This window comes from Parasteatoda tepidariorum, chromosome 4, assembly GCF_982258835.1.
Source record: "Parasteatoda tepidariorum strain Cologne lab strain chromosome 4, Ptep-v5.0, whole genome shotgun sequence".
Taxonomy (NCBI): Eukaryota; Metazoa; Arthropoda; class Arachnida; order Araneae; family Theridiidae; genus Parasteatoda; species Parasteatoda tepidariorum.
Window position 1 is genome coordinate 100305309 of NC_141758.1, and position 25973 is coordinate 100331281.

The 25973-nt window shown below is 31.4% G+C and overlaps 1 protein-coding gene across 1 annotated transcript; it reads left to right on the top strand.

Annotated features, from left to right (window-relative positions):
* The first annotated feature begins 1398 nt into the window (after positions 1–1398).
* LOC107441942 (inactive pancreatic lipase-related protein 1) lies at positions 1399–25595 on the top strand. Its single transcript, XM_043050647.3, has 10 exons — positions 1399–1743; positions 3939–4135; positions 6390–6536; positions 9120–9228; positions 10310–10411; positions 10492–10611; positions 14472–14720; positions 17707–17848; positions 19289–19492; positions 25358–25595. The coding sequence occupies exons 1-10, from the start codon at positions 1602–1604 to the stop codon at positions 25452–25454; spliced, it is 1509 nt and encodes a 502-aa protein (XP_042906581.1). The 5' UTR covers positions 1399–1601; the 3' UTR covers positions 25455–25595.
* The last annotated feature ends 378 nt before the right edge of the window (positions 25596–25973 follow it).

The window sequence follows — 25973 nt, forward strand, 5'->3', positions numbered from 1 at the left end:
GCGCAAAATTGAGTCGGCTGTTCAACTACGGTTACGAAATAAGGTAAAATTAAACTCTTGTATCAAGCTTTCGTGGAGGACTTTTTGATGGAATTCACCCGCATTTGCGTTTCATGGAGAGGAAAACCGTAAAACTTATGATTAACCTGACAGCAAGGAGACTTTAACTCACAATCCACCTATCTCCGGGGATATTTTACTTTAGCACTGTGGTTGATGCATGTCGGTAGCATAGTTCATAGCGCCCAGCCATCGCTGGGACTCGACCCATAGGGAGGCAAATGCTCTATCCCCTGCTGAGCCATAACGGCATCCTGGTTTGGTATTAGCTTGCTTGCGCTGATGGTTTTAGTAGCTTCGGTTCCTGTCCGAAAAATATGTTAACGGGCCATCTAGATCTTTACTTATTTTTCCTTACACACATATATGCAGCCTTGAGTGTTTAATTCAAGAAACTTTTTAGAAATTCTTGTTCAGTTGAAGAAAAAAAAACACCAATTTATATCCAGGGTAATGGCGAGATTTAAATGAGCTACATTCATAGGTTTAGGGCGTAGTTGCCCAATGGCTGGAAAATCGAACTCTGGTCCAGAGGGGACGGGGTTTAATTCTAGATATACGATATACTGCTCACTGGGCAGTACCATGAGTACAGGGGTCTGAAGAAGTTCTACTTCTTACTTCGAATTATGTCTAAATTGAGAAAGTGGCCTTACATAATTCCGATGGCATGTCTTCGACGGAACTAAAAGCACCTAAAAGTACCTACATGTTCAGACTGTGCAATTTAGCATGTCAGAGTGCTCAATTTAAGGAACTGCTAATGCGCTGTCTCCATAGTTGAGGAATTAATTGTATTCCTCCTCCAAAAAAAGGCCTTAGAAATACTAGTAAAAACGATTTTTTTTTAAAAAAAAAGTGGTCAGCTGCTGCCTGATAAACTTTTCTCTAAAAAGTACTAATGCTTTTCAGTGAATTCGGGTTATGAACATGCAACCTTCTCTACCACCATACAAGCTTTAACTTTTTTCATTAACTTGCTACATTTTCATACTTTATTCGATCAAACAATAGTGTGTTATTAGCTTGTAAGTTTTGACAAATTTTCACGGCTTAGCAAGTTGAAATTACAACCATCTCTGAACCATTCTCAAACCTTAGACATTACCGCACCTGAGCTTTTTATTTATTTCTTCATAATTACACTTATATATGAAGTTTCGCTTGCACATTACAAAGATGACTTATAAGTGCATGTCAAGTTGAAGAACATACAACACAAGTAAGAGAAGACACGTCTAGGTCTACGGTGAGATTCGAACCTGCCTTTTCATCGCTATTGGCGAATCGGGGTGACAGCATCTTTACCAAGGAAAGCTTGCTGCCATCCAGGTCCTCCTTCCATGCTAAGTTTGCAAAAATAGGTAACCGGAAACTGCGTTTTCTACACTTTGAAATTCAATTCAGAACTTTTACCTTCATCGAGTACGGAACTTTGTGAAATTTATCGAAATTTTTAATGCATTTTAAGTGCTGCTGAACATTATATCCAGCTTAATATTAGTTCTCGATGCACTGTTGGAACTTTACTATCCATTAGTATGCGTTTTAATATGACAGCTATAGCGATACTGTGCCTACTTTTATTGGAGAGGTTCCTGGCTTCTGATATGGATGGTATAACCCAACCGGTTTTAAATGGACTTCGAACTCTTGAAAAAACTGCTACAAAACGCGACAAAGGTGAGATGATTTGGTTTTTATTGCAGTTTGTGATTTCCATTACAACGAGTGTTACTCGGGAATTTAAATTGAAGGTATTCAATTGAACCCTATTTTTCTCAAGTTGAAGTTACATTGTCAATAAAAAAGTTTAAGAATAGCAATACTATGGTTCATGTTATATTGATATTGCAGAAAAATTTATAAATATTATAATTTAATGGGCTCCAAGATTTTAAGCAATGTATTTTTCCGATAATTCATGATTATAAAAAAAATTGATTTGTCTCAATTTGAGAAAAAGGAAATATCATTTACCATGAAATCTTATGAAGCTTTTTGAATGAACTTGAGAACAAATAGCAACAATTATATAATAAACTAGTTTGGGGACCGATAGAGCATTTTTTTTATGAATTTTATAAATAAAGATGATTGATTGATATTATTTAAAAAGTTATGTGTTTAAGAGGTTATACATGTTATTTGTATGGTTAATGTAGCATTTGTGAAATTAATATAGTACTTACATAATTAATATTTTATTTATATCAGTAACTTCCATCCTTAATATGTATTTTCAAAATACTTGAATACAGAAATTTCAGAAATATTCCCATTACGGATTGTTGACTTAAAAGTTTGATTTTCAGATGAAACTCGAAAGTGTTGTAAATAGACGTCTGTCACATTACCTGCAATCAAACAAGTTTTTATGTTTTTAATACTAATCTCCATATTAATTTAAAAGATTTCAATGACGTTTTTTTACTGTCGGTTAAATATTAATTTATGATCGCTGACTTTTTTAAAAAAGAATTCTAAAAGTGTATATCTATTATGATGATTACAAACATTCCGTGTATGCATGATAGCACATACTTGCGTGTTTAAGAATGTACACGTTTAACAAGGGGCTTAAAATTAATACTTTAAAATAATTTATTAGTAAAATTGCTAAAGGATTTTTTTTTTTTTAAAATATTTATCTAGTTTACAAAATTACTTTGGTATTTGTTCAGATATTTAACCAATCAATAAAATACATTATGAAGTAACTATTTGCTTTAAATATTAAATCGAGTATTTATACACCATAAATTTTTAAATGAATAAATTAAGAATTACCGAAATTATTCACCGAACTAATTTATACAGATATATGAAAGCGGTGATAAACATCTTGTTCCCATGCATAAAAATTCCAAATCAAGCCAGTGAAATTTCCTCCTTAGATTTTGTTTTGGTTATGTACCAGACTTAGTTTATAACACCGATTAACTCGTTATTGCAAGAACGTTATTACGTTTGAGTTTGGCGTATAGCTTACTTCTCACTCTTGAAGCATCTAACTCTATATTCTGTTCAAACGTGAGATTCATGTTAAACAAGTTTTTATGTCAATAAAGTTATTTTTATTTATATGACGTAATTGACATTTTTACTTTTATCAGAAAAATTACGTTAGTTTTTAAAAAGTATTTTTTTAATAAATTTATTGTGATGTTCCTGATATCTTCTAGAATGATCTGCATTCTTTTCAAGATTTGTGTTTTAAAACATAGGATAGATCTACCTCTCTCTGCACTATCTTATACTGTAGATCAAAAATCAGAAACCATTGAAAACAAAGAAGGTTAAGTCACATTTTTTTATCTTAAAATTCCGTCTAGATTGATTTGATTAACCCTTTAATGGTTGCATGGTTTTGCAGGAAACTTTCTTAATATTTTTTTCATTCCGGAAAGTTAGATAAAACTAAGTGTATGCACAAAATATTTAATCATTTTTAATTTTTAGGCTCATTTTTAGATCACATATTTGATAAGAGCTTGACATCTAGTTTAAAATAAAATATCTCCAAACACATTACAACTAGTCTGGTTCTGCCATCTGGTGTATGGATTCAAAAATAAACTTGATTCCGGGCATAAAAAATACACTGTTTTAATAGTTTTGGCAAGTTACTTTTGAACTCTCCATCCCGGAAATATCAGGGGCACGATAAATAGAGGCCGAAACTTCGCCTAGTCACTTTGATCAAAGCGAAAAAAAGGGCTTAACAAGTACATTTCAAGTAATCCTATTAAACCTTGAAGAATGCATGTGTTCTATAAAATTCACTTCTTTAATCAAATGTTATTCAGAGTGCAAAGACTTTTTTTTTTAAAAAAAAAATACGTTTCATAATGCATGAGTATTTACTTTCTTTTCAGAGAATTTACCTCCCAGTAAGCATAAATCAAGTCGAAAATTCTCCAATTTTGATTTGTATACTCCAGATTTTAGAACGCAAGGGAAAAAACTAGATATGAGTGATCTGCGATCATTGCGGTATTTCAATCCTCGTCTCGAGACGAAAGTCATCATTCACGGATTTTTAGACAAAATAAGAATCGCCAAATGGATGCACGTGAGTATCAATCATATTATAGATCTCTATAGATCAACCTATTATTGCACAAATTATAAAAAAAAATATTAAAAAAAAAATCATCGAATAATTTCAATTCAAATGCTTAGATTTTCACGTATTAAGCGCAAATCTTAATGGTTCATAGGGTTGATTTTAAATACGCTGTTGAGAAATAAGAAACGAAAACGTATTTTCTAAGAATATAGCTTGTTTCTGACAGATTTGAATTTTTGACTATAGAGACGTAGAAGGCCGTAATAGCTTGGTTGGCAGGGCACTGGCCCATGTCCAAGTAGTGAATGGTGCATGTTAAATCAGACGAGTCACAAAGTCCCCCATGTTCCCATAACAAATCAAACCTCTGGGGGTGACTGATCCGGGAGTTTCCTTGTCTTCTGGATTCGTTCAAAATTACAAGGCTGCGCAGCTAAACATTAGTTGTCGTAAACCCAAAATCGGGCCGGCTGTTCAACGACGGATATAAAATTGTAATATATAGAAACTTAGAGAATAAATACCGGTCACCGTCTAATGATATGATCCGGGTTCAATTCCCAGCAATGGCAGGTCGATACGAATTCCACACCCAGCTAGCTCTGATCACAGTGCTGATGTAAAATATGCTCTGTGGTAGACGGATCATAGATTAGAGTCCAGTTGTCGTCGGGCTAACCATAAGAGGTTTTCGTGGTTTTCCTCCCCATGAAACAAAAATAGTTAGTTCCATGGTTAATTCCATCAAAAAAGTCCTCCATGATGGCAAATTTCTCCCAATACTTTATCCAGGAGTTCTTTTGTCTTCTGGGTTGGTTTCAAAATTACAAGGCTACGGAGTTGAACATTGGTCAAATTGAGTTGAGTGTTCAATGACGTTTATAAAATAAAATATGAAAGTAAAAGGGTGTTTCTACAATCTGGAAGAAAAGATACCAATAGTTTAATCATGATTTAAGAAAAAAGGGTTTTGTTATATTTTATATTTTAAAAACTACTCTTCTGAAATTTTGTTAATTTTTTTTTACTTTTCTCTTTAAAATTCGAATATCCTTAAGTTCAGGACTTTTTCAACTAATACAACTAATAAATAAAGAAAAAATTTTTTTTGGAATGGAATAATCTTTGACACAAGTTTTTCTGGACACAAGTGTGGACTCAAGTTTATGGACACAAGTTTTTCGATTCGTTTAAAAGTTCTCAAACTATGGTGAAATAAAATAAATGTATAGGGGGTCGATTCCTGGCCAAATCATTGGAATCACATCTTTCAGATTATGCGCACCTTCAATTTTCGATAATCGAGAAATCAGAATTCGTAAAAAAAAATTATTGATTTAGAGACCTTTCAAACCATAAAGATTGACATTTAATGCATAGAAATCCAATCATTAGAACAGATGTTATTCAGATTTTGTTTTTAGCTCAACTTACATCTTTTTCAACAATCTATAATATTAAATTGTTCTTGATTACCTGTCTTCAAGTTGATAATTTTAGATGTTAATTTCGATAATTTTTTAAGCATTAGATTTAACGTCTATGGAAATGACTGGCTCATAAGATTAAATCCTCTTAAAAACGTATGTAATTAAAAAAAAAAATTGAACTCATGATAGACTAGTTTTTGATGCTCGAAGATTTCGTAACTTAAAAATTAACCTAAATAATTAGACTGCTTAAGGTCAACCTTTCAAACCATAAAGATTGACATTTAATGCGTAGAAATCCTATAAATAGAACAGATGTTATTCAGATTTTTTTTTACTCAACTTACATCTTTTTAGCAATCTATATTAAAAAAGGTTTTGATTATCTGTCTTTAAGTTGATAATTTTTTAAGTTTTAGATTTAACGTCCATGGAAATGACTGGCTCATAAGATTAAATCTTCTTAAAAACGTATGTAATTACATTATTTTTTTTTTCAGCACATGAAAGAGGCGTTTTTGAATGAAGATTTCGTAACTTAAAAATTAACCTAATTATCTTCCTTAAGATCAATCTTTCAAATCATAAAGATTGACATTAAATGAGTAGAAATCATGTTATTCAGATTTTTTATTTGACTCTACTCTTTTTAACAAGTTATATTATAAAAAAGTTCTTGATTGCCTGCCTTTTAAGTTGATAATTTTAGATGATAATCGATAATTTTGATAATTTTTTAAGCTGTAGATTCAACTTCTATGGAAATGCCTGACTCGTAAGATTAAATCTTCTTAAAAACGTATCTAATTACATTATTTTTTTTCCAGCACATGAAAGACGAGTTTTTGATGCTCGATGATTTTAACGTGATTCTAGTGGATTGGAGCGTTGGGAATTTTCTACCTTATACTCAAGCTGCTGCAAATACGGCACAAACTGGAAATGAAATATCACAGCTATTGAATATATTAATTGTGAGTATAAATAATATAATCACCGCCCTTAATATACACGGTTAGAAGAAATAAATGATCATGTTTGGAAGATTTATCCTTGAAACTATTACACTTATTCTGCCGAGCATAATTGAAATGTTAACATAAACTACAAAAAATTCGAAATCGAGATTTTTATATTTTTGGCATCTTTATATGGCATCTACATATATTGCAAAAAAAAAAAAATTCAAAAAGAAATTTTGTCTTATAGTTTTTTGAAATTCTATTTAGCTTTCATATTACTAGTAATAAATATAATTTAGCTTTCATGTCACTAGTAATAAAAGGAGAAAAGTTGTCAAGTCGCTTTTCTCGGAATCTATCGAAAAGCATCTTAATTGTTTTTTCATTTGCACAGTAGTATTATAATAGACACAGGGAATTTAAAAAAAGGATGCATCAAGTTTTTTTCTGTCTTTTTGCTCCATAAAAAACTTTTAATTGTAACTTTTAGTTTAATCTTAACTTTCAGTTTAAAAAAGTTTAACACTAAAAGTTAAATTTGAAAGTTTCTGTAACTTAATCCTCTCAATTTTTCCTATTGCGGTCCAATTCAGCCCTGTTTTTTAAAACACTATCACCAAGACAAAAAAAAAGCTTCAATGCCTTACTTTTAGTGCTAAGTTATACTTTTAAACTATATAGCTCTACAACTTGTTATAAAGAATTATCGGGGCTACAAGACAGACAAATAACTTAAAATATTTTGAAAGTTACTAAACTTTTTTAAAAACTGGCGATTTTTCAAGATTTTTCTACTTAGATGAAAATTATCAAAATTAATGCCTAATTCTCATTTATGGAAATTTTTAAAAGCGCAAATTGCAAAAGCGCAGTTGGAATAACATTTAAATATTTTAAAAAAAATTAGCTAATTCTTCTTATGGACGTTTTGCGCCATTTTCAGAATTAGCAAGAGATCACTGGTACAGGTAGGAAAAACTTGTCCTAATAGTTATGAATAACTATTGCTAAAATACAGAAATTAGGAAAATAGCATATTTGTAAAATAACATCATCTCCTGTGATGCCAGAGCATGCAAAAAACAAAATAAAGTTCTTTTCGGTATTGGTAGTTCCTAAACAGTGTCTTCTGAAATCAACCCCATAAAGAAGAAATCCTAATGTGTCAGGTTCGGGTATCTTGGTGGCCACGTGATTAAGGGTATAATACCTGTCATCCGCATACCTAAGATATTTTATAAACTACTGATGATGTAAATGCTACAAGAGCAAATGCGTTTATGCACATTTAACAATTGACAGTGTAAAAATACAAAAAACGAGGAACAGACTTAATTAAAAGTATTTTGTCGTTTAGCATAAGGGCAATTAGTCGAACATTTGTAACTATGAAAAAAACTTGAAATATTTGTTCTTTTCCAAAATGTCTTGTATCACTTATTTTCATTTTAATACTGTCGAAAATATAAATACATACAGTGTTCTATTTTATTATGGAATAGTTTAAAAGCAAAACTATTCCAAAATAGAAAACACTGTGAAATTTCCATCTACAACATACCGATTTCTACTTGTTGCCTGGCATAAATCAGTTTTGACGCCAAAAAAAACTAATTTTTTAAAATTGTTTTTAATATTACATTGTTATATAAACAGAAATTATTCTTGCATTTGAAAGCGATGATAATAAGCGTTTCTCAGCAAACGATTACGTAAGAATTTTGAAATCCTTTTCTAACTTTCGATTTTGATTCTAACTTTTAAATTAAATAACTAAAGTAATAAACTGTTTAAAATGACTAGTTTTACCTTAATATGACACACTGATTTATACGTGTTGACCAGAAAGCAGTTTTGATTAAAAAGAAATTAGTTTTTAAAATTGTTTTGGTCAGATAAATAGATAAATTGTGTTTATAGAAACAGAAATTAATTTTGTATTTGACGCAAGAATTAAAAAAAATTTTGAGCAATTGATTACATACATATTCCAAAATCGTTTTCTAACTTTTAATTTAAATTCGATCTATAAATATAAATCTTTTCGATCTATAAAAACAAATTTTTTAATTTAGATAAAGTAATAAACTGTTCAAAATGACAATTTATACCTTAAAATAAGACACGCCAGCGTCCACTAGTTTGCTAGAGGAAACTCGTTTTGACAAGAAGTATGTATTTAAAATAGTTATTAACTCACAAATTAAGTTCATGAAGATAAATTATTCTTTGTATGTGAAAGTGCGATAATAAACTATCTACAGCAAACGATTACATGCGCATTTTAAAATCGTTTTCTATCTTTCAATTTAGATTAAATTTTTTTTTCAAGAGAATTTTATTGCAGACAGCTAACGAACTTCTATCTTAGATGACAGAAAAGGAAAAATGCTCATTATTCGATTTCGATAATTTTTTTTTGTAGATAATTCGTATTTTTAAAGCTCTTAAAACCGATTTTAAAAAGGTTTTTATAGTTTGCATAGCGAAACCTTCATTAACCTTACGTTTTTCTATCAAAATGTACACACTTAAAAATTATAATTCCCATAATATTTTAATAAAAATAGTAAAGCAGTTTTTATTTTACGTTAGAATAATTTCGGAGCTAAGCCAAGCCAGTTTCATTTAATTGGTCATAGTCTTGGATCCCACGTTGCAGGTTATGTTGGAGAAAGAATAAAAGGTTTAAAAAGAATAACAGGTAATGATTTGAATTATCAAATATCATTATTTCACTAGTTCTAAGATTATGATATTAGTTACTACAAAATTATTTTTTTAACTATAAGATAACAGTATTCTATTTTCGCATTTCTTTCAATTTTCGCAAATTTTTAAAATCGTTTAAATATTGTATTTTAACATGTAAAATTATATTCTTTAAAACGATGTAAACATTTGAGTACCTAACAATTCAAAACCACAATAATTTGTTAAAGTGCAAATTTTGTAAATTAAAATATCACCTACTCTAATTAATTAGCATATATGAAGTCATCACTTCAAGATTGAGTCTAAATACGTCAAGATCAAATCATTAGATCAAAAGTTATTCAGGGTTATTCGTTTTTTCTTGCGCACTGTACTATAAAATTAAAAATGAGCTCTTTATATATTTTTAGCATGATCCGGAACTGCAACATTTATTAATTTTTAATTTATTATTTATACAAGAATCTTGAAGCCTGTTTTAAACATTTATGTATCTTTAGCAGGTTCGGATTCTGCAACTTTGCTTTGTACGGTTTCATTAATTTTATTTTGTGACCGATTTGGAACCTAAAATTTGTTTGACACTGCTTAATTATTTCTGCACATTTTTTAAGCTGAACTGGGTCCTGTAACTTTGACATTTAGCTTTTTTGAACGATTCTTTTATTTTTTACAAGAATACCCCTGCTTGTTTAGCATTGCTGAATTGTTTATAGAATCGAGGTAGTTCTTCTAACCTACTATTTTTATAACTTTTTTTAAAAATAAGATAAGAAATAAGACTTGCAGCGCTATTTAACACTAATCGATTAGTCATGTTTTTTTAACAAAGTCAATTCCGTTAATCTGCTAAATACTGCTTAATTATTTATTCAGTTATTTAATAATGCTGAATCCTGCAATTTATTTAGCACAGTTTAATTATTTATATAATTTTTTTTATTGGCGCTCTGCCGTGCAACCTGTTTACCACTGTTCAATTACACATTTATGTATTCAAAAAGCTCTGTTACTTGTTTGGTGCTATTAAAAAAATTATTCATTTATATGTATACATTTTGTTTAAACAGGACTGGATCCTGCAACCTATTTATTCAAGGATTTACCACCGCGAGAGAAACTAGATCCTTCTGATGCCCATTTCGTGGATGTTATTCACACCGATGCTGGGGGTATGCTGAAAAAAATTTAAATTTTCTTGAGCCGTTATAAATGATAACTTCTAAAATACTTTTTTTTCTCTTTCTGAAAGGTATTGGAATGGAGGAGTCATTGGGTCACGTGGATTTTTATCCGAATGGTGGCGAAATACAGCCCGGTTGCACAGCTTCGAATTCTTTGAAAGCTCTTCTAGAATTTGGAATTGTCGAAGGTACTTCGTTTAGATTAATATTTTAACTATTTCTTATCCTAACTGCTTTTTTCCATACTCTGTTAGAAATGTCGGAGAATATTAACACTTTCAGGACTTGCAGAAGAAAGAAGTGTTTCTCCAAAAACGCATTCTCTATATTTATATGTACGTAAAGAGCACCCACGGGAAGAGCACCCACGTGAAAAGCACCCACGCAAGGAGTTTCCACGCAAGGAGTTTCCACGCAAGGAGTTTCCACGCAACGAGTTTCCACGCAACGAGTTTCCACGCAACGAGTTTCCACGCAAGGAGTTTCCACGCAAGGAGTTTCCACGCAAGGAGTTTCCACGCAAGGAGTTTCCACGCAAGGAGTTTCGACGCAAGGAGTTTCCACGCAAGGAGTTTCCACGCAAGGAGTTTCGACGCAAGGAGTTTCGACGCAAGGAGTTTCGACGCAAGGAGTTTCCACGCAAGGAGTTTCCACGCAAGGAGTTTCCACGCAAGGAGTTTCCACGCAGCGAGTTTCCACGCAGCGAGTTTCCACGCAGCGAGTTTCCACGCAGCGAGTTTCCACGCAGCGAGTTTCCACGCAGCGAGTTTCCACGCAGCGAGTTTCCACGCAACGAGTTTCCACGCAACGAGTTTCCACGCAACGAGTCTCTAGGTAAAGAGCCTCTAGATCAAGAGTGTCCACATAAAGAGTAGCGACCTACTAATACTAGATATAATATGGAAGTACCATATTGAGATCACATCTGTGTTACCTTGGGCCGCTAGTGTAAGAAAGGCAAGTTTAATATGACACAGTTTACTATGAAGAAAGAATCGCGCAGTCACTGTTCTGAAAGGTTTATATAAAAATCTCGCGGAAATTTGCTATAACTTTATAAGGTGCCTGAATGAACCATGTAATCAGGCAAGTTAAATAATCCTGAATTTGATTGCATACTACCATGCTTCAACTTGAACTGAAACATAGTTTAACTACGTAAAAATTTGCTACAGCTTTAAAAGGTGTCAAATTGAAGGACATTATTGTACAAATTAAACCATTATATATTTGGTTACACGCTATTATGGTTCAACTTGAACAGAAAAACAGTTTAATTTAACCATGTAAAAATTAACTATACCATAAAATAGGATAATATCAACCATATCGTGCAAATTAAGCAGGCCTTTATTTGATTACACGTGAATATGGTTCAACTTGAACCGAAACAGAGTTGAACATACTGATAAGGTTGCGGCAAATTTGAGCCATATTATGACCCACACGATAATTGTCACAACGTTTGCTATTCCCTTAACACATATCAGTCCACCTGAAAATTCATCATTTCACAATCGCCAAACTCAAATAACGCAAAGTCACTAGTAGCCCAATGACGAAAAATTAATAATTTGTATATTGCATTATTTAATTTTTATATTAATAATTTGTATACTTATAAAATCCCGATAAAAGTTATAAACTAAGTTTTAATCTAAAGTTATAAGCGTGGTGGCAATGTAAAATAAAATGGCCATGGGTTACAAAATGAAACCGTATACAGTGCATCTGGTGGTCTTTTCCGTTCCTTTCTCAAAAACAGTAAGAGATATGGGGGGAAATGAATTACGAAGTTGAAGCGCATCATCAGGTAATACAAATAAGTACTTTGCAGACATTTAATACTAAAAGATAAGCTTTAGAAATACGAATTTATTATGCTTGCTAGCTATTTCCTACAATGTGATTCAACGAAAGTACTTTAGAAAAAACTTAGCAAAAGATAAACTTTGTTTTTAATGTATATTACATTATAGAAATTTGAAGATTACAAATGAAATCATCCAATAATGACAGTTTTTTTTTTCCTTTTCCCTTCTTGAAAAATGTACTTATTTATGTATACAATTCCGTACTTTCAAACTTAAGTTATAACTTTTAAAAAATTGAAGGCTTTTGGTAAAATTTTTAAAATAAGTTTCAATTTTTAAAACTTTATTTTAAGTTCGTAAATCATGAAATATTTTGTTTTAAAATTGTTTAGCTTAATGTTTTTTAAATATACCATATTTAATGTAAACATAAGTAAGAAATAAATTGAATGCATTTATATTGATAAATAAGAAATAGGTAATGCCTGAGCATTGAAGCGAAAGATGAATAACTTTATCTAAATTGCATATAAATTTTCTTCGGAACATTTTTTGAATATTTATAAGTCTAATTTAATAAATGATACGGGGTTGTTAATATTACCTGTTTACAAGTAAAAACAGAAACTAATTCGAAATAAATTGAATAAATGGATGCCTTTTAACAATTTAAGTGAAAGATTTTTAGAAGCTTTAAATAAATACACAACATCATAACTTAATGCTCAACAGAGCGTTTATTTAATCTGATTGAAAGCATGTTTATCCTGAGGTTATTTTTTAACCTGAGAAAATTTCGCTACGCCACCTAGCATAAAGATGTTAAAAACAATGAGAGAAAAAGTACAAAAATAGTTTATAAAAATGTGAAAGAGTACACTGTTCGAAAAGTTAGATCATATGAATCAAAAATAATGCGCTTTATCTAAATGAAATGCCCAGTTAATTTTTATGAAATTAGTTGACAAGATATTATGCTTCAACTTGTACGGAAACATGGTTTAATTTAAAATCTTAGAAAAGTATCTGCAAATTTGTGCTATATTATGCTTCAAGTAGCTCATAAACACTGTTTAATTTTACTCCTCATGAAAGTTGCAGCAAATTTGTATCTTACTGTAGTTCAACGATCACACAGTTTGATTTCAAATCTTATGAAAGTATCAGCAAATTTGTGCCATATTATGGTTCAAGTAGCACAGAAACATTGTTTTATTTTACACCTTATGAAAGTTACAGCAAATTTGTATCTTACTGATCATACAGTTCGATTTCAAATCTTAAAGTTGCAGCAAATTTGTAACTTATTATGGTTCAAGCTATTGATATTATACCAATATTATACCATATTGATATTATACCATATTTGAACCAATTTTTCTAATATTGTGTCAGTAATTAATAATGTTAGTAAATTTAATATAAATTTAGGTATTATTAAGTAATTACTTATAATAAATTTTATCACTCATGATTATTCATCATCATCACTGATGATCACTCATAATAATCTATCTTTTTGGCTTTAAATTAATTTCCAATGTACGTTTTTTCTTTGTTCTTGAATGTTTTACTTCATGGTTGCGTGAAATCTTTTTTACATAAGCTTAGCATATGTCTTAAGTAACATGTTTTAAACATTTCAAATAAAGAGTTTGAAAGTGTATAATCACTATGTCAATTCAATATCACTACTCAAATATATCTCTATGTTTAAAAAAAAGTATGGAGTTTTAAATATTTCTACCAGACATTTTCCCTCCTAAGTTTATTAACATTCAGAACAACCTTAAAGAATCAGTTCAATGTAGAACTATTACTGTAAATCAGAAAACGGTGCAAATTTGAGGAAACCTTAACTGTCAAATTGACGGAACGTTAAAGAATCAGTTCAATGTAGAACTATTACTGTAAACCAGAAAACGGTGCAAATTTGAGGAAACCTTAACTGTCAAATTGACGGAACATTAAAGAATCAGTTCAATGTAGAACTATTACTGTAAACCAGAAAACGGTGCAAATTTGAGGAAATCTTAACTGTCAAATTGACGGAACCTTAAAAAAATTGTTTTCGTTTAAATTGAACGTATCATGCAATAAAGTTAGAGGTATGGATGCATGATTTAAATCCCCACAGCATTAAGTTTACCACAAATTTGAACGATATTATGGTGCAAAAAGTCATTAATCAAATGTCAAAGCAGATGAAATTTGAACTCTTATTTTAATTCTAGGCGTTCGAAATATGATTTGCAGCCACATGAAGGCGTCACATTTATTTACTCACTCAATTAACGAACATCACTGTCAGATGATTGGTTATAAGTGCTCAGACTGGGAATCCTTCTCCAATGGTAAATGTGATTTCTGTGGTGTGGATGACGAAAATTGTGCTATTATGGGCTATCATGCTGACATGGAAAGAAATTACGCCAATGGAACAAAGTATTATCTCCTTACATCCGATACTGCGCCATATTGCGGTAAGTTCAATTTTTAGTCTTTAATGGAAGTTTAAAAAAATCACTTTATATAGAACTGTGGGATAGTAGTTATCGACAAAGTCAATCTTCATCTATGAAGTACCCCAACATTATATAGAGTAAACATGTCTTATATACTAGTGAATTGGAAATGTATTTTTGTTGTGGTAGATACACTACAGTACTCCCTCACCAGAATTTTATCTGCGATGGAATTCGATGAACGGGCTGCCACAGGTTGATTCATTGCTTTTTTGTGAGAACCTGGTAGAGGTGTTTTAAGATCACCGTAGTTTTGGATACTGATCGTGAGAGCTGTATTAAGTTTACGTTCGTGGTCGCTCTTGTGTTTCCATTAGCAATCGAGTGTATAAAGGCCGACGGTGTGTGTGATAGAGACTGAGTAGCAACAGCGCTAGGAGGTGGACAACGTCGCAGTCACAAATAACAAATTAATTGTTTAATGCGAGCAATTAATCTTAATAGGCGTGTTCAAATCGAAGTGGTAGTTTCTGTCAAGGTAAGAGGTTTTTCATCACGTCCGAGTCACCAATGTGGGGATAGTAGTTATCGACAATGTCAACCTTCATCTATGAAAAGGTACCCCAACATAGTATCTAGTTAACATGTCTTAAATACTAGTGAATTGGAATTGTGTTTTTGTAGTGGTAGATGCACTACAGAACAAATGGCCCCGTAATGACCAACAATTATAAAAATATCACTTAGAGGAGAACGAACCGGGGGAAGTAAAAAATGGTAAATTTCTTTTTTAAGAAAGCGGACATATATTTTTTCTAGGTTTCAGAATTAAAGTACAAGGGCTGATGTTGTTTGATTAAAAAATTTTAAAAGTACGTCTTCCACAGCGAGGTTAAATATTCCAAACTTTGAACTTAAATCCAATATCTAAAGACCCCTTCATATATAGCAAATGTTACACAAATAACCAAAGATTTGAAGAAAAAATTACTTTTGTTTTAAGTCACGAAGGAGAATTGAATGCATTGTTTGCAGCGTTCTCCTCAGGAAACCAGATAATTATTTCCCAAAGATTACAGAATTACTTAGTTCAACAAATGGACTGCTTACTCAAAAAAATCTCAAAACGTCTTCAGTCGCTAGGTTTACTATTATATTTTATTTAATATTTTATAACCGTCGTTGAATAGCCGACCCCATTTTTGGGTTTACGACTACTAATGTTCAACTGCCCAGCCTTGAAATTTTGAACCTTATCCAGAAGACAAGAGACCTCCTGGATCAAGTATTGGGAGAAATGTACCTTCGTGGGGGATTTTTGATGGAACTAATCCACATTTGCATGGAGAGGAAAACCACGAAAACTTACCACGGTTAGCTCGACGGCAAGGGGACTCTGACCCATGATCCGTCTACCACTCAGGATATTTCACGCCAGCACAATGGTCGGTGCAAGCCAGATGCCGATTCGTATCGACCAGCCATCACAGGGATTCGAACCCGGCTCACCTCATTGGAAGTCGAACGCTCTATTCTCTGATCCATCACGGCTCGTTTACTACTATGATAATATTTAGTTATAATAGTAAACCTAGCGGTCTACTTTTTAACTATAATAAGCAGGAGGGTCCTTTAATTTTGTCCTTAGACCAGACCACGATGTTTCTGCATTTAGTGGTTGCTTTGAAAAGAAAGTTTAAACCTTTTCTTTCAGTTTACAGTGCTATGTGATAAGTCTTTGTAACCAATATTGAAACTGGTTAGAAAATGTTCCAGGTTTCTTCAAACTTTACATTTCTATCTTCCACGTTTCTATAATTTATTTCTCAAATTGTTGATAATTTTTAGAACACGCAATATTTTAAGGGATAATATTTTAAATTTAAGTTATGTATTTTAAAATTTCATTTTCAATATAAATTCAAGTTTTAACGCATTTTCAAATTAAAGTGTTTAGTTTTAAATTAGTTGTTAGAACTTTATGTTAAAAACAATGAATTTAATTTTAAATTTTCTTATTTCAGACTATACTTCGAATAGTACAATGCACAGAATAAAAAAGAGAAAGCAACTTTTGATCTAGTAATTCAATTTTCATATTTTATGATGAATAAGATATATTCCAGATAGATTTCCATATTCTAATATTCTAAGATGAAGTATTAACTTTAAAAATGATAGTTAATGCATGCGAATGATACTTTAAAAATCGGATACAGAAACGTACTTTATCTTAATAAACCTTCCTTTTTTTTAAAATAGTTTTTTTTTTAAATTCTTAACCATCAAAATATTTCTATGATACCAATAGTTTAAGCGGGAGAAAGGTTAAAAATTTAGGTCCCTTACAAATTTTTCACTATTTTTACGCTGAATAGTTTCAAAATAGAATTTATCTAAAACCATTTAATCGATTCCAAATTTTGAATAACGCTAAAAATGATACAAAAATGTATTTAACTTACAATTTTTCGACCATTATCAAATAATTTAAAAAAAAATAGCTTTTTAGATGGAATTATGAGTACAATAATCTTTCGGTTTGTTTAAAAGCTTGTTGAGATATAGCAAAGTACGCAAAAGGAGAAATTAATATTTAGATACCTAAAGTTTTGAACCCCCTATTCTAATGGTCAAAAATCCGAATATTGAGAGGCATGTAATTTCAGAGAAAGTGTTTTTTTTTGTATCTGATTTAGTAACTTAAAAAATAGCGCCTGGACTAATTAATCGGATTTAGCTCATGCAAAATCCGTTTATTTGTATAAAAGTTTTTCACGTAGTGCTCATTGCTATTAAGTTCAATTTATTACTTGAGTATTCTATTTCTTTTCTATTCTATTTCTTTTCTATTCTATTTCTTTTCTATTCTATTTCTTTTCTATTCTATTTCTTTTCTATTCTATTTCTTTTCTATTCTATTTCTTTTCTATTCTATTTCTTTTCTATTCTATTTCTGTGAAACTATTGTATTCTTCTATGAAACTATTCTATTTCTTTTTAGGGTTTGAGTATAAAATAACATTATTTGAAGAAGAAAACAAAAATGTTTCCAAGAGTAATAAGAAAAAGTGGGGTAGCATGGATATATTAAACATTTTCCTCTACGGGAGTAACGGAAATGCTGAATTTAAAATTGAAGGAAAGTAAGTAAATTTATTTTATCAATCAAGCACAATCAAGTTATGGCTATTTAATAAATATTTCCTTACATAGAAGCTAACACAAAATTTAATTAAAAGAAGAAATATACATATATATAAATTTTTTTTTAATTTTTTTTCTCCAGTTATTTATATATTTTTCTTAAATTTCCAATGAGCTGCACAAGTGCGCACACATGAGCAGACCTAGTACGTTCTCCAGAAGTGGTATCCACTTCTTCAGGACCACCACAATGGGTGAGATACCTTTGGCAGTGTTAATTTGGACGTCTAGTTTCTGCCACACTAGATGGCAGCACCGAGAATCTCATTCAGAAAGAAGAAAATATTGACACTTAGTATATAAAAAATAAATTCCACCTAACATAATAATCTGTATATTGGTTGTTCAGAAGAAAATATTAAGACTTAATATACAAATTATTATGTTAGGTGGAATTTATTTTTTTAAAAAATTGATTGTTAGAAGTTAGTTCAGACTGCCGACTAGAAAAAAACGATATTTTAATTCGTTTTCCAAATAACCTTTTAATCCCATTTATTAAAAAAAAATAAGCAAAAGGTCATTAATTTGTAAAAAATATTTTTATTTTCTTATTGATAAACTATGTAATGAAGGAATTGTCATCAATAATATTCATACTAAGGAGCAATCGTTTTAAAAGAAAAACAAAAAATCCTAAAATTCTTTGTCTTACTTGTATTGTCCGAAATTCTGGCATTGTATACAATTCTTGACATTTTTGCGTAAAGAATGAAATAAGCAAATTTTTATTTGCAGCACCTAGGCATAGTATAAAATTACGTACGGTCTCTAGGTAAATTGATTTGACGAATATAAATCTCTGAGGGGAAAAAAACAGTACAATATTTTGTAACAGCTTTCTCAACAAAAACAAGAGTTGATGATTAAGGAAATATGACATTTAAGCAGTTTATTTGGTTACTGTAAATAATATCTCATTAGGAAAACATCATTGTAGGATATACCGGGCTGTAAACTGGTTTAAACTGTTAAGCTTTACTCGGATTTTTATTATTGCATGGCAATTGTTAAAAATTTGCATTCCTGATTGAATTAAATTAAATTAAATATGAATCTACTTATTGCATTAAAAATTATATTTAGTTGATATTAATAAATCATAATCATACTAATTAAAAATATGAAATTATTTTAAGTATCACCATTCCCATTTGCGTGATCACATATAAATAATGGAGTAATCCTTCGCTCACGACCTTATATATGAAAAGGGCCTTTCTGTTTTTGGCAGCGCAAGAACAGGTTAAGCTGGATATATAAAATTTTATTTTTACTGTTACTGTTGCCTAAGAAATTAATATTTCAATAAAATTTCTATTGTCAGAACAAATTTTATTGCATCTTTATTTGGCTTTTAATATGTTTATTCATTTCAGAAAGAGCGGTTGGCACGAGAGTCATATAGTGTTCAGCAGTTCCTTTCTTGGCGAAATATTTGGCGCCGTCATACGCTGGGAAAAGAAACCGATGTCAAGGGCCAAAGGTGTAATGGACGTCGTTTCTAAAGTGATTAAAAATGATTCCAACAAACCTTTCTTTAAGAAGATGAACGTCTTCCCTTTAAAGTCTTACACTCGATGGTAAGAATTAATTTTTAAGGAATTGCAGAATTTATATTGGGTCGTAAAAAAATGCTTTACCCATTTGAAAAATGGATGTTTAGGGTTTGATGGCGTGTGCACCTATTTGGACGTTATCACATTTTTCAACTGTGTTTAAGAGTAATAGTAAACAGTGCGCATGCGTCGTCATTGCATGCGTTGCTATGGCGACAGCTGCTGTTTGATATTTATTTTTTATAATTCTCTTATTTCACTTTTAATTTTGTTATGCAATAAGTTGGTGAGTTTATGTTTGAGATATGGGACCAGAGAGATCCTATAAATACTTCTTGAGTTGTGAATAAAAGAGAATTTCATCATTTGAACAATATTTTTGTTTTTATTGTTTTAATTAAGAATCAGAAGTTTTCGAACCAAGAGTTCAAACTGGATAGTTTTCAATACTAATTCAGGTGAATATCGCAAATAAAGAGGGTTAAAAAAAATTATTTTTGCCGATGGGTAATTTGTAATCGCCTTTCGGTGATCAAAAAAAATTTTTTTTTCATTGTATATTTCATTGTATATTTCTAGACCTTATACTACGGAATACGGGAGGGCGGAACTGTTTTGTCCGGAAACTAATTAACGTAGTCGAGAAACGCGATCATCGGACCTGCCACACCGCGTCATCGAGAGCTCACGAACGACGCAGGAGGCATTTCGGCCTATCTTCAAATGCCAATTTACTGAGGGGATGTGTTGGCGCGAGCTCTAGAACAATAACGAATCGCTAAATTCGCTTATTTGGAGATTTTCTCCTAAATGCATGCATTTTCATTAAAGATGTAGTTGAAATTGCCAATTAATTGGTTACGGTAATTTTCAATGACGGTTTTACGGAGACTTTATATTTTATTGTATAACCGTCAGTTAACAGCCGACCCAATTTTTGGGCTTAAGACTACTAATGTTCAACTCTGTTGCCCTGTCATGTTGAACCCAATCCAGAAGACAAGTGAACTCCTGGATCAAGTAATGGGGAAAATTTGTCTTCGTTGAGAACTTTTTGACGGAACATTTGCATTACATGGAGAGGAAAACCATGAAAATCTCCCACAGTTAGCCTGATGGCAGGAGGACTCTAAGCAATGATCAGTGTACCACTAAGGACATTTTACTTCAGCACTGTGGTCAGTGGAAGCCGGATGCGGAATTCGTATCAACCGCAATCGCTTGATTCGAACTCGTTTCTCCTCATTGGAAGGCAAGCGCTCCATCCCCTGAGCCACCGCGTCTCTTTAATAGGAATTGTCAGCATCATGGGTATTCGAATTGGCACCACAACGTAAGTTTTTGAAAAAGGCGCAACGCAGATCGCCTAGTACGCTGTGTACGCGTGCGTATACCTCCAGCAAAGAAGCCAGACTACGGTTGGAAAATATAATCATCGAATATTATCCAAAATTTAGATTTTTTATATACGTTTAAATGCCCCTAAAAGATCTATTTTTGTTAAACGTTTTTCAAATGACTACCATTTTTATAAATGACATTTTGTCAGATTTGTTTCGGTTTTTAACCATAGCTACACTCATACATAGTCCTTAAATTTTTGGTTTTGTATGTCTCAGACTATCGAGACTTACAGTGATCGAGCTATGCCTCTCAATCAGTGCTCGGCGTGTACTGCCATCTTTGCAATAATTTTTATACGTTAATTTATTATTACGGGGTAGAAAATTTTAAATATAGCGGAAAGATGACGAAGTATAAACATGTAACAAATACACAACTTATCCTTAAATTGCATTGTAAACAAAAGTTAAAAATGAGACTTAAATTAAACCTCTAGACCAGAAAACCATCTTAAGCGGCATTTTCTCTCTTTTTTATTAGGTTTATAAATTGGTCAAAAATTACTATGCATTTGAAAAAACAGCTTACTTGCTTCACGATTTTTTTTTTTTTTTTTTTTTTTTTTTTTTTTTTTTTTTAAATTAGAATTTATATCCGTCTCTGAGAGATTATATCGCGAATAAGCAATTTTTTACGCCAAAATCTACCGGAGATGAACTCTTAACTGCTCAGTGCTTCAAAATGTAAGCTTGCATTTGGAAAATTTTGACACATATGCACTAATTGTTTTGAAAACAGGCATTTTACACGGAATTACTTCCAGAACGATAAACTCTTTCAAAAATTAGTACAAATAATTTACCTCACTACATTACATTCCCATTGAATATATGAAGTCTTTTTCACATAAGTGAAAAACTTAGCAACTGAAGCTTAGAGGATCAGATCGGTTTCTGGAATATTGAATTCCAAACATTTATATAAATTTAGTTATCAAAAGTTCGCGTAATTTGCGTAATTTCTCATTTAAATTATAATCTTTCTTAAGATAAAGGTTTCATAATCCAAAAGCTCTCCTTGGCGTTCAATTAATTTATACCTTGACATTAAGTACGCAATATCTATTACATTTAGTACAGTGTAACCGCTTCCGGCTCTTATGCTGAAACTCAAATTTTTGTTCTTAATTCATTTAATCGTTTGCTATAGCCATGTTTTAATGTACAAATTTGATTTTTTAATTTTCAAGTAACAAGTTTAATGTTAATGTTGATTTTTAATGTCAAGTTTTAATGAAGTTTGAAACTAAAAGTTGGATATATATTTATGTATACATCATATCATATATATTAAATGAATTTAATGAATCATGAATTTCAAATGCTTTTTTTAATGAACGATTGGAGGGGAAATAAATTTGAGTTATAGATAAAATTAAATTAAAACGTATCTCAAGAAATTTTCGTAGGACGTAGTGTGAATTTTCGAAAGTAATGGAAAGAAGATGGTGCACTCTATTTTCTTAAATTTAAGATTCGCCTAAATTTATTTATCTTTGGAAATATTTGTCCCATTATTGATTTAATACTAGCATTTTTTGATAATCAATTATTACAGCAAATAACAGAAAACGGCAGGGATAGCCTGGTTGGTAGGGCACTGGGCCCATGTCCAAGAGGTCGTGGTTTCGATCCCCATCAGTCGGAGTAATTAGTGACTGGTATACGCTAAATCTGTCGAGTCACAAAGTCCTCCGTGTTCCTATAACAAATCATGCCTCTGGGGGTACTGATCCAGGAGTTTCTTTGTCTTTTCGATTGGTTCAAAATTACAAATCTGGGGAATTGAACATTAGTAGTCGTAAACCCAAAATTGGGTCAGCTGTTCAACGACGGTTATAAAATAAAATAACAGAAATTTTTTTTTGTCATTTGGCTGTTGACGTTTGTCAGTGAAATGGTGAACTCTCACCATGTAGACGGATATGTGGTAAAATGTTTCTCTTTTTTAGTCGAACATTTTCAAAAATTGAAAAAGCTTCAAAATTTTTTCTTTTCGTTTCAGCTTTGAGTCTGTTCATTTTTGAAGAAAAGTGATCAAAATTTTGATTGACGCACGAAATTTAAGCATTCTAATCAGTCGGAAAAGTGGCCAACACTTAGGTTGATGGTAAATTATATTTCGCGGTAAAATATCGACAAATTTGGAATCGGGAAATCAGAAACGCGTGAAACTTGTATTGTCCAGCAATGCGGATGCTCTAGTAAAGATATGAGAGTTTTAACTCACTGATCAATTAATTATCTGCGAAAGAATTGCCTCATCTGTAATTGAATTGTTAGTGAAAAACGATTTTTACTTTGGTTGCTTCAAATTTCCAACCAATGTCAAGTTGTGAAACCACACTTATTGAATATTAACATTTTCATTTTTATTAAGTAAACTTTAATTAATCAATATAATCATTTAACTTTTATTTCTTATCTTTGGTTGCCATATTAAGTAAACATTTTACGGAAAATGTTTCTTGTGCAAGCCCAACTCGCCTACCTTGTCCTTATGAGCTAAATCTGGAAGTTCGTTTAACAAGAGAGCACCGCATAGGTGAAAGTGCAACGTAGCTCAGAGTCCACTGGCATTACCATTCACCCTTGAGACCACTTTCAGAATTTAGAGATAAATCTGTAGGGGAAGGAAATTTTCTCCAGATCTCTGTACTTATAATACTGCTCTGCTACTGACAGCGAGACTATAGATTCCATAGATTTTATGAGCAAGTATATCGCATGAATTTGGTGGATCTTAGTGACTTTGAGAATCGAAATCTTTCCCTTCCTGACAGGAGTAACGATGGCTACCGCGGCCTATGAAAAATAGTGTTTATTTGTAACTTACCACCTTAATAAAATTTTAATTAGTACATTTTTAGAATAATTTTTTAATCACTACAATTTTAGATCAATTTTTAATTAGCACAATTTTTTAAAATACTTTTTCAATTAGTGTAGTTTTTAAAACTTGTTGAAACACGCCAATTTTGTTTTGGAAGGACACATTTATGCACCTTAATTAATCAACATCTAAAACAAAAATGGGGTAATAGTCGGCGATATTAAATTTTTTCTACTCCGTGGTCCGTATGAACCAAGAGATTGGTGACTTCAGCTCAAAAACTAGTCGGAAAAAGTTAGAAATTTTGATTGCGAGATTTTATGCCAGCGAGTCTGTTCTAAAATGGCTGCAAAAACAGTTTTTGTTATACAAATAGATTTTAAAGACAATTTCCTTCATTGAAAATACGCTATCGTTCTCCATTAAGGGATTAAACGGTCAATTACGTACCACTTTAGAACTTTCCTCTTTTGTTTCAACACAATAAGGAGAAGAATTGCGACTTGAATAGCCTATCATTATTTTCTTATTTTAACAATCGTGTTTTTCATACTTTCATCACTTTTATTTTAAATAAAATCTCTTTAAATGATTGAAAAATATCTAATTTAAGTACCATTGAAACAATGTGCCCATTTTGTAATTCGAGTTAGAAATTAAATATTTCAATAGAGAGACAGCTCGTTAGAATGATTTAAAATATTTAAAATTCTTATTTTGATAATATTTTTTGGGTTAAAAATATTCAAAGTAACCATAAGTTGTGTATAAATTTTCATTTTATATTTTTGTAGATAATACTACTGCATATTACCCATTCAATTGGAATTTTTGCACTGCTTATAATTTATTTTTAAGGCATTGACATGTAAAGAGTGAAGCCAAGAGAGCAACGGTCCCTAGCATCCACCTTAAGGTGGACATCTAATTGGCGACAAGGAAAACTAAAACTTAAAATCTATTTCTATCATATCTATCAAAAATTAAATTTTTTAACTGGTAAATATTAAACGCAAAGAAAATATTTTATGGAGGCTTTATTTTAAAAAAAATAATGACGAAATTTTTGGACGGTGTTTACATAATTATATAACTTACATACAAACTGATTTTTTTTTATAAACAACGATCTTTAAGAAAAATAACAGTAATTAATGAGCTTTGGTGGGGGAAGCGAGCAGGGGGTTGATTCTCTAAGAAATCCCTATGATTGAATTTCTATTTGTATTGGACGATGAATGACTTCGGACTCCTCTTAATGAAGTCTGTCCAGCAGTGGACTGATCGTTAAGGCACGGTTCCCAGCAGATCACCGAAGTCAAGCATTATTGACTGCGGTCAGTGTGCAGGTGGTTAACCACTTAGAACAGTATGCGTAGGGTCCGAGGGTGTGTGGTATTAGTCCTCGTTAAACTGTTCTACCGTAAAGTGCTAGACTTCGCGCAGAACCAAAGTGAGGGTGACATCCCCTCTGCAGAGGGTCAAAATTGCGATGGCATGTCATCCTCAGAGATGTTTCCCAAACCGTCGCCAATAGCCCATTGTGCAAAACAAGTGCAATATAAATGAACTACAACAACGAATTCAATGAAGTCTTGAATAATAGCTTGCATTTTCTGTTTATTGTTGTAAAAATAATTTTTGTTTTCACAGGCAAATTTCACCGATTATTTTTGAGTTGTGCCCTCGTCCGGATGCATCAGATGACAGAAGTCAACAAGGGGCGATGTTTAGCAACGAGTATTGTTAAATATTTTTTCCGGCGGAATTGGAATTTGCTTTACTTAATTGGTTTTTAAAGAGTCTTAAAATTTTCAATGTATTTCCAAATTTGAGATTCTACTTTTATTGAATAGTTTATATTTTAAATAAAGTTTTATTTTTACGAAAAGCTTGAGTTTATTTTAAAGACTTTCCAAGTCATTATTTTCAAATATTAAAATTTTGGAAACTATTGTGTCTAAATTTAAACTGCAATCCATTTTGAAGGATTTATTTGTGTAATGAAATTGAAGCAAGATTTGAATATATACAATGAAATGTTGCCAATGAAAGAAAAATATTGGCACAGCCTATAATACAGGGTTGAAATTGCGGATGCTAGATTAATCATTAAAAGTTAAGATCGCTAATTTTCAACGAAACTTATACTTTCATTTGGTAGATTAATAAATAAAAATACACGAACTAATTTTCCTTATAAATACACCATATTAAAGATTAGTGCATTAGTTTCACTTGCTAAACTTAAAGTAATTCAAAAGTAAAA

Bases quoted from the DNA above. Each gene is read 5' to 3' on its own strand.
- LOC107441942 (XM_043050647.3), top strand. From the start codon at position 1,602: ATGCGTTTTAATATGACAGCTATAGCGATACTGTGCCTACTTTTATTG. The intron at 6,537-9,119 runs GTGAGTATAAAT...ATTTTACGTTAG, and splicing joins AGCTATTGAATATATTAATT to AATAATTTCGGAGCTAAGCC. The intron at 10,612-14,471 runs GTACTTCGTTTA...TTTTAATTCTAG, and splicing joins AGAATTTGGAATTGTCGAAG to GCGTTCGAAATATGATTTGC.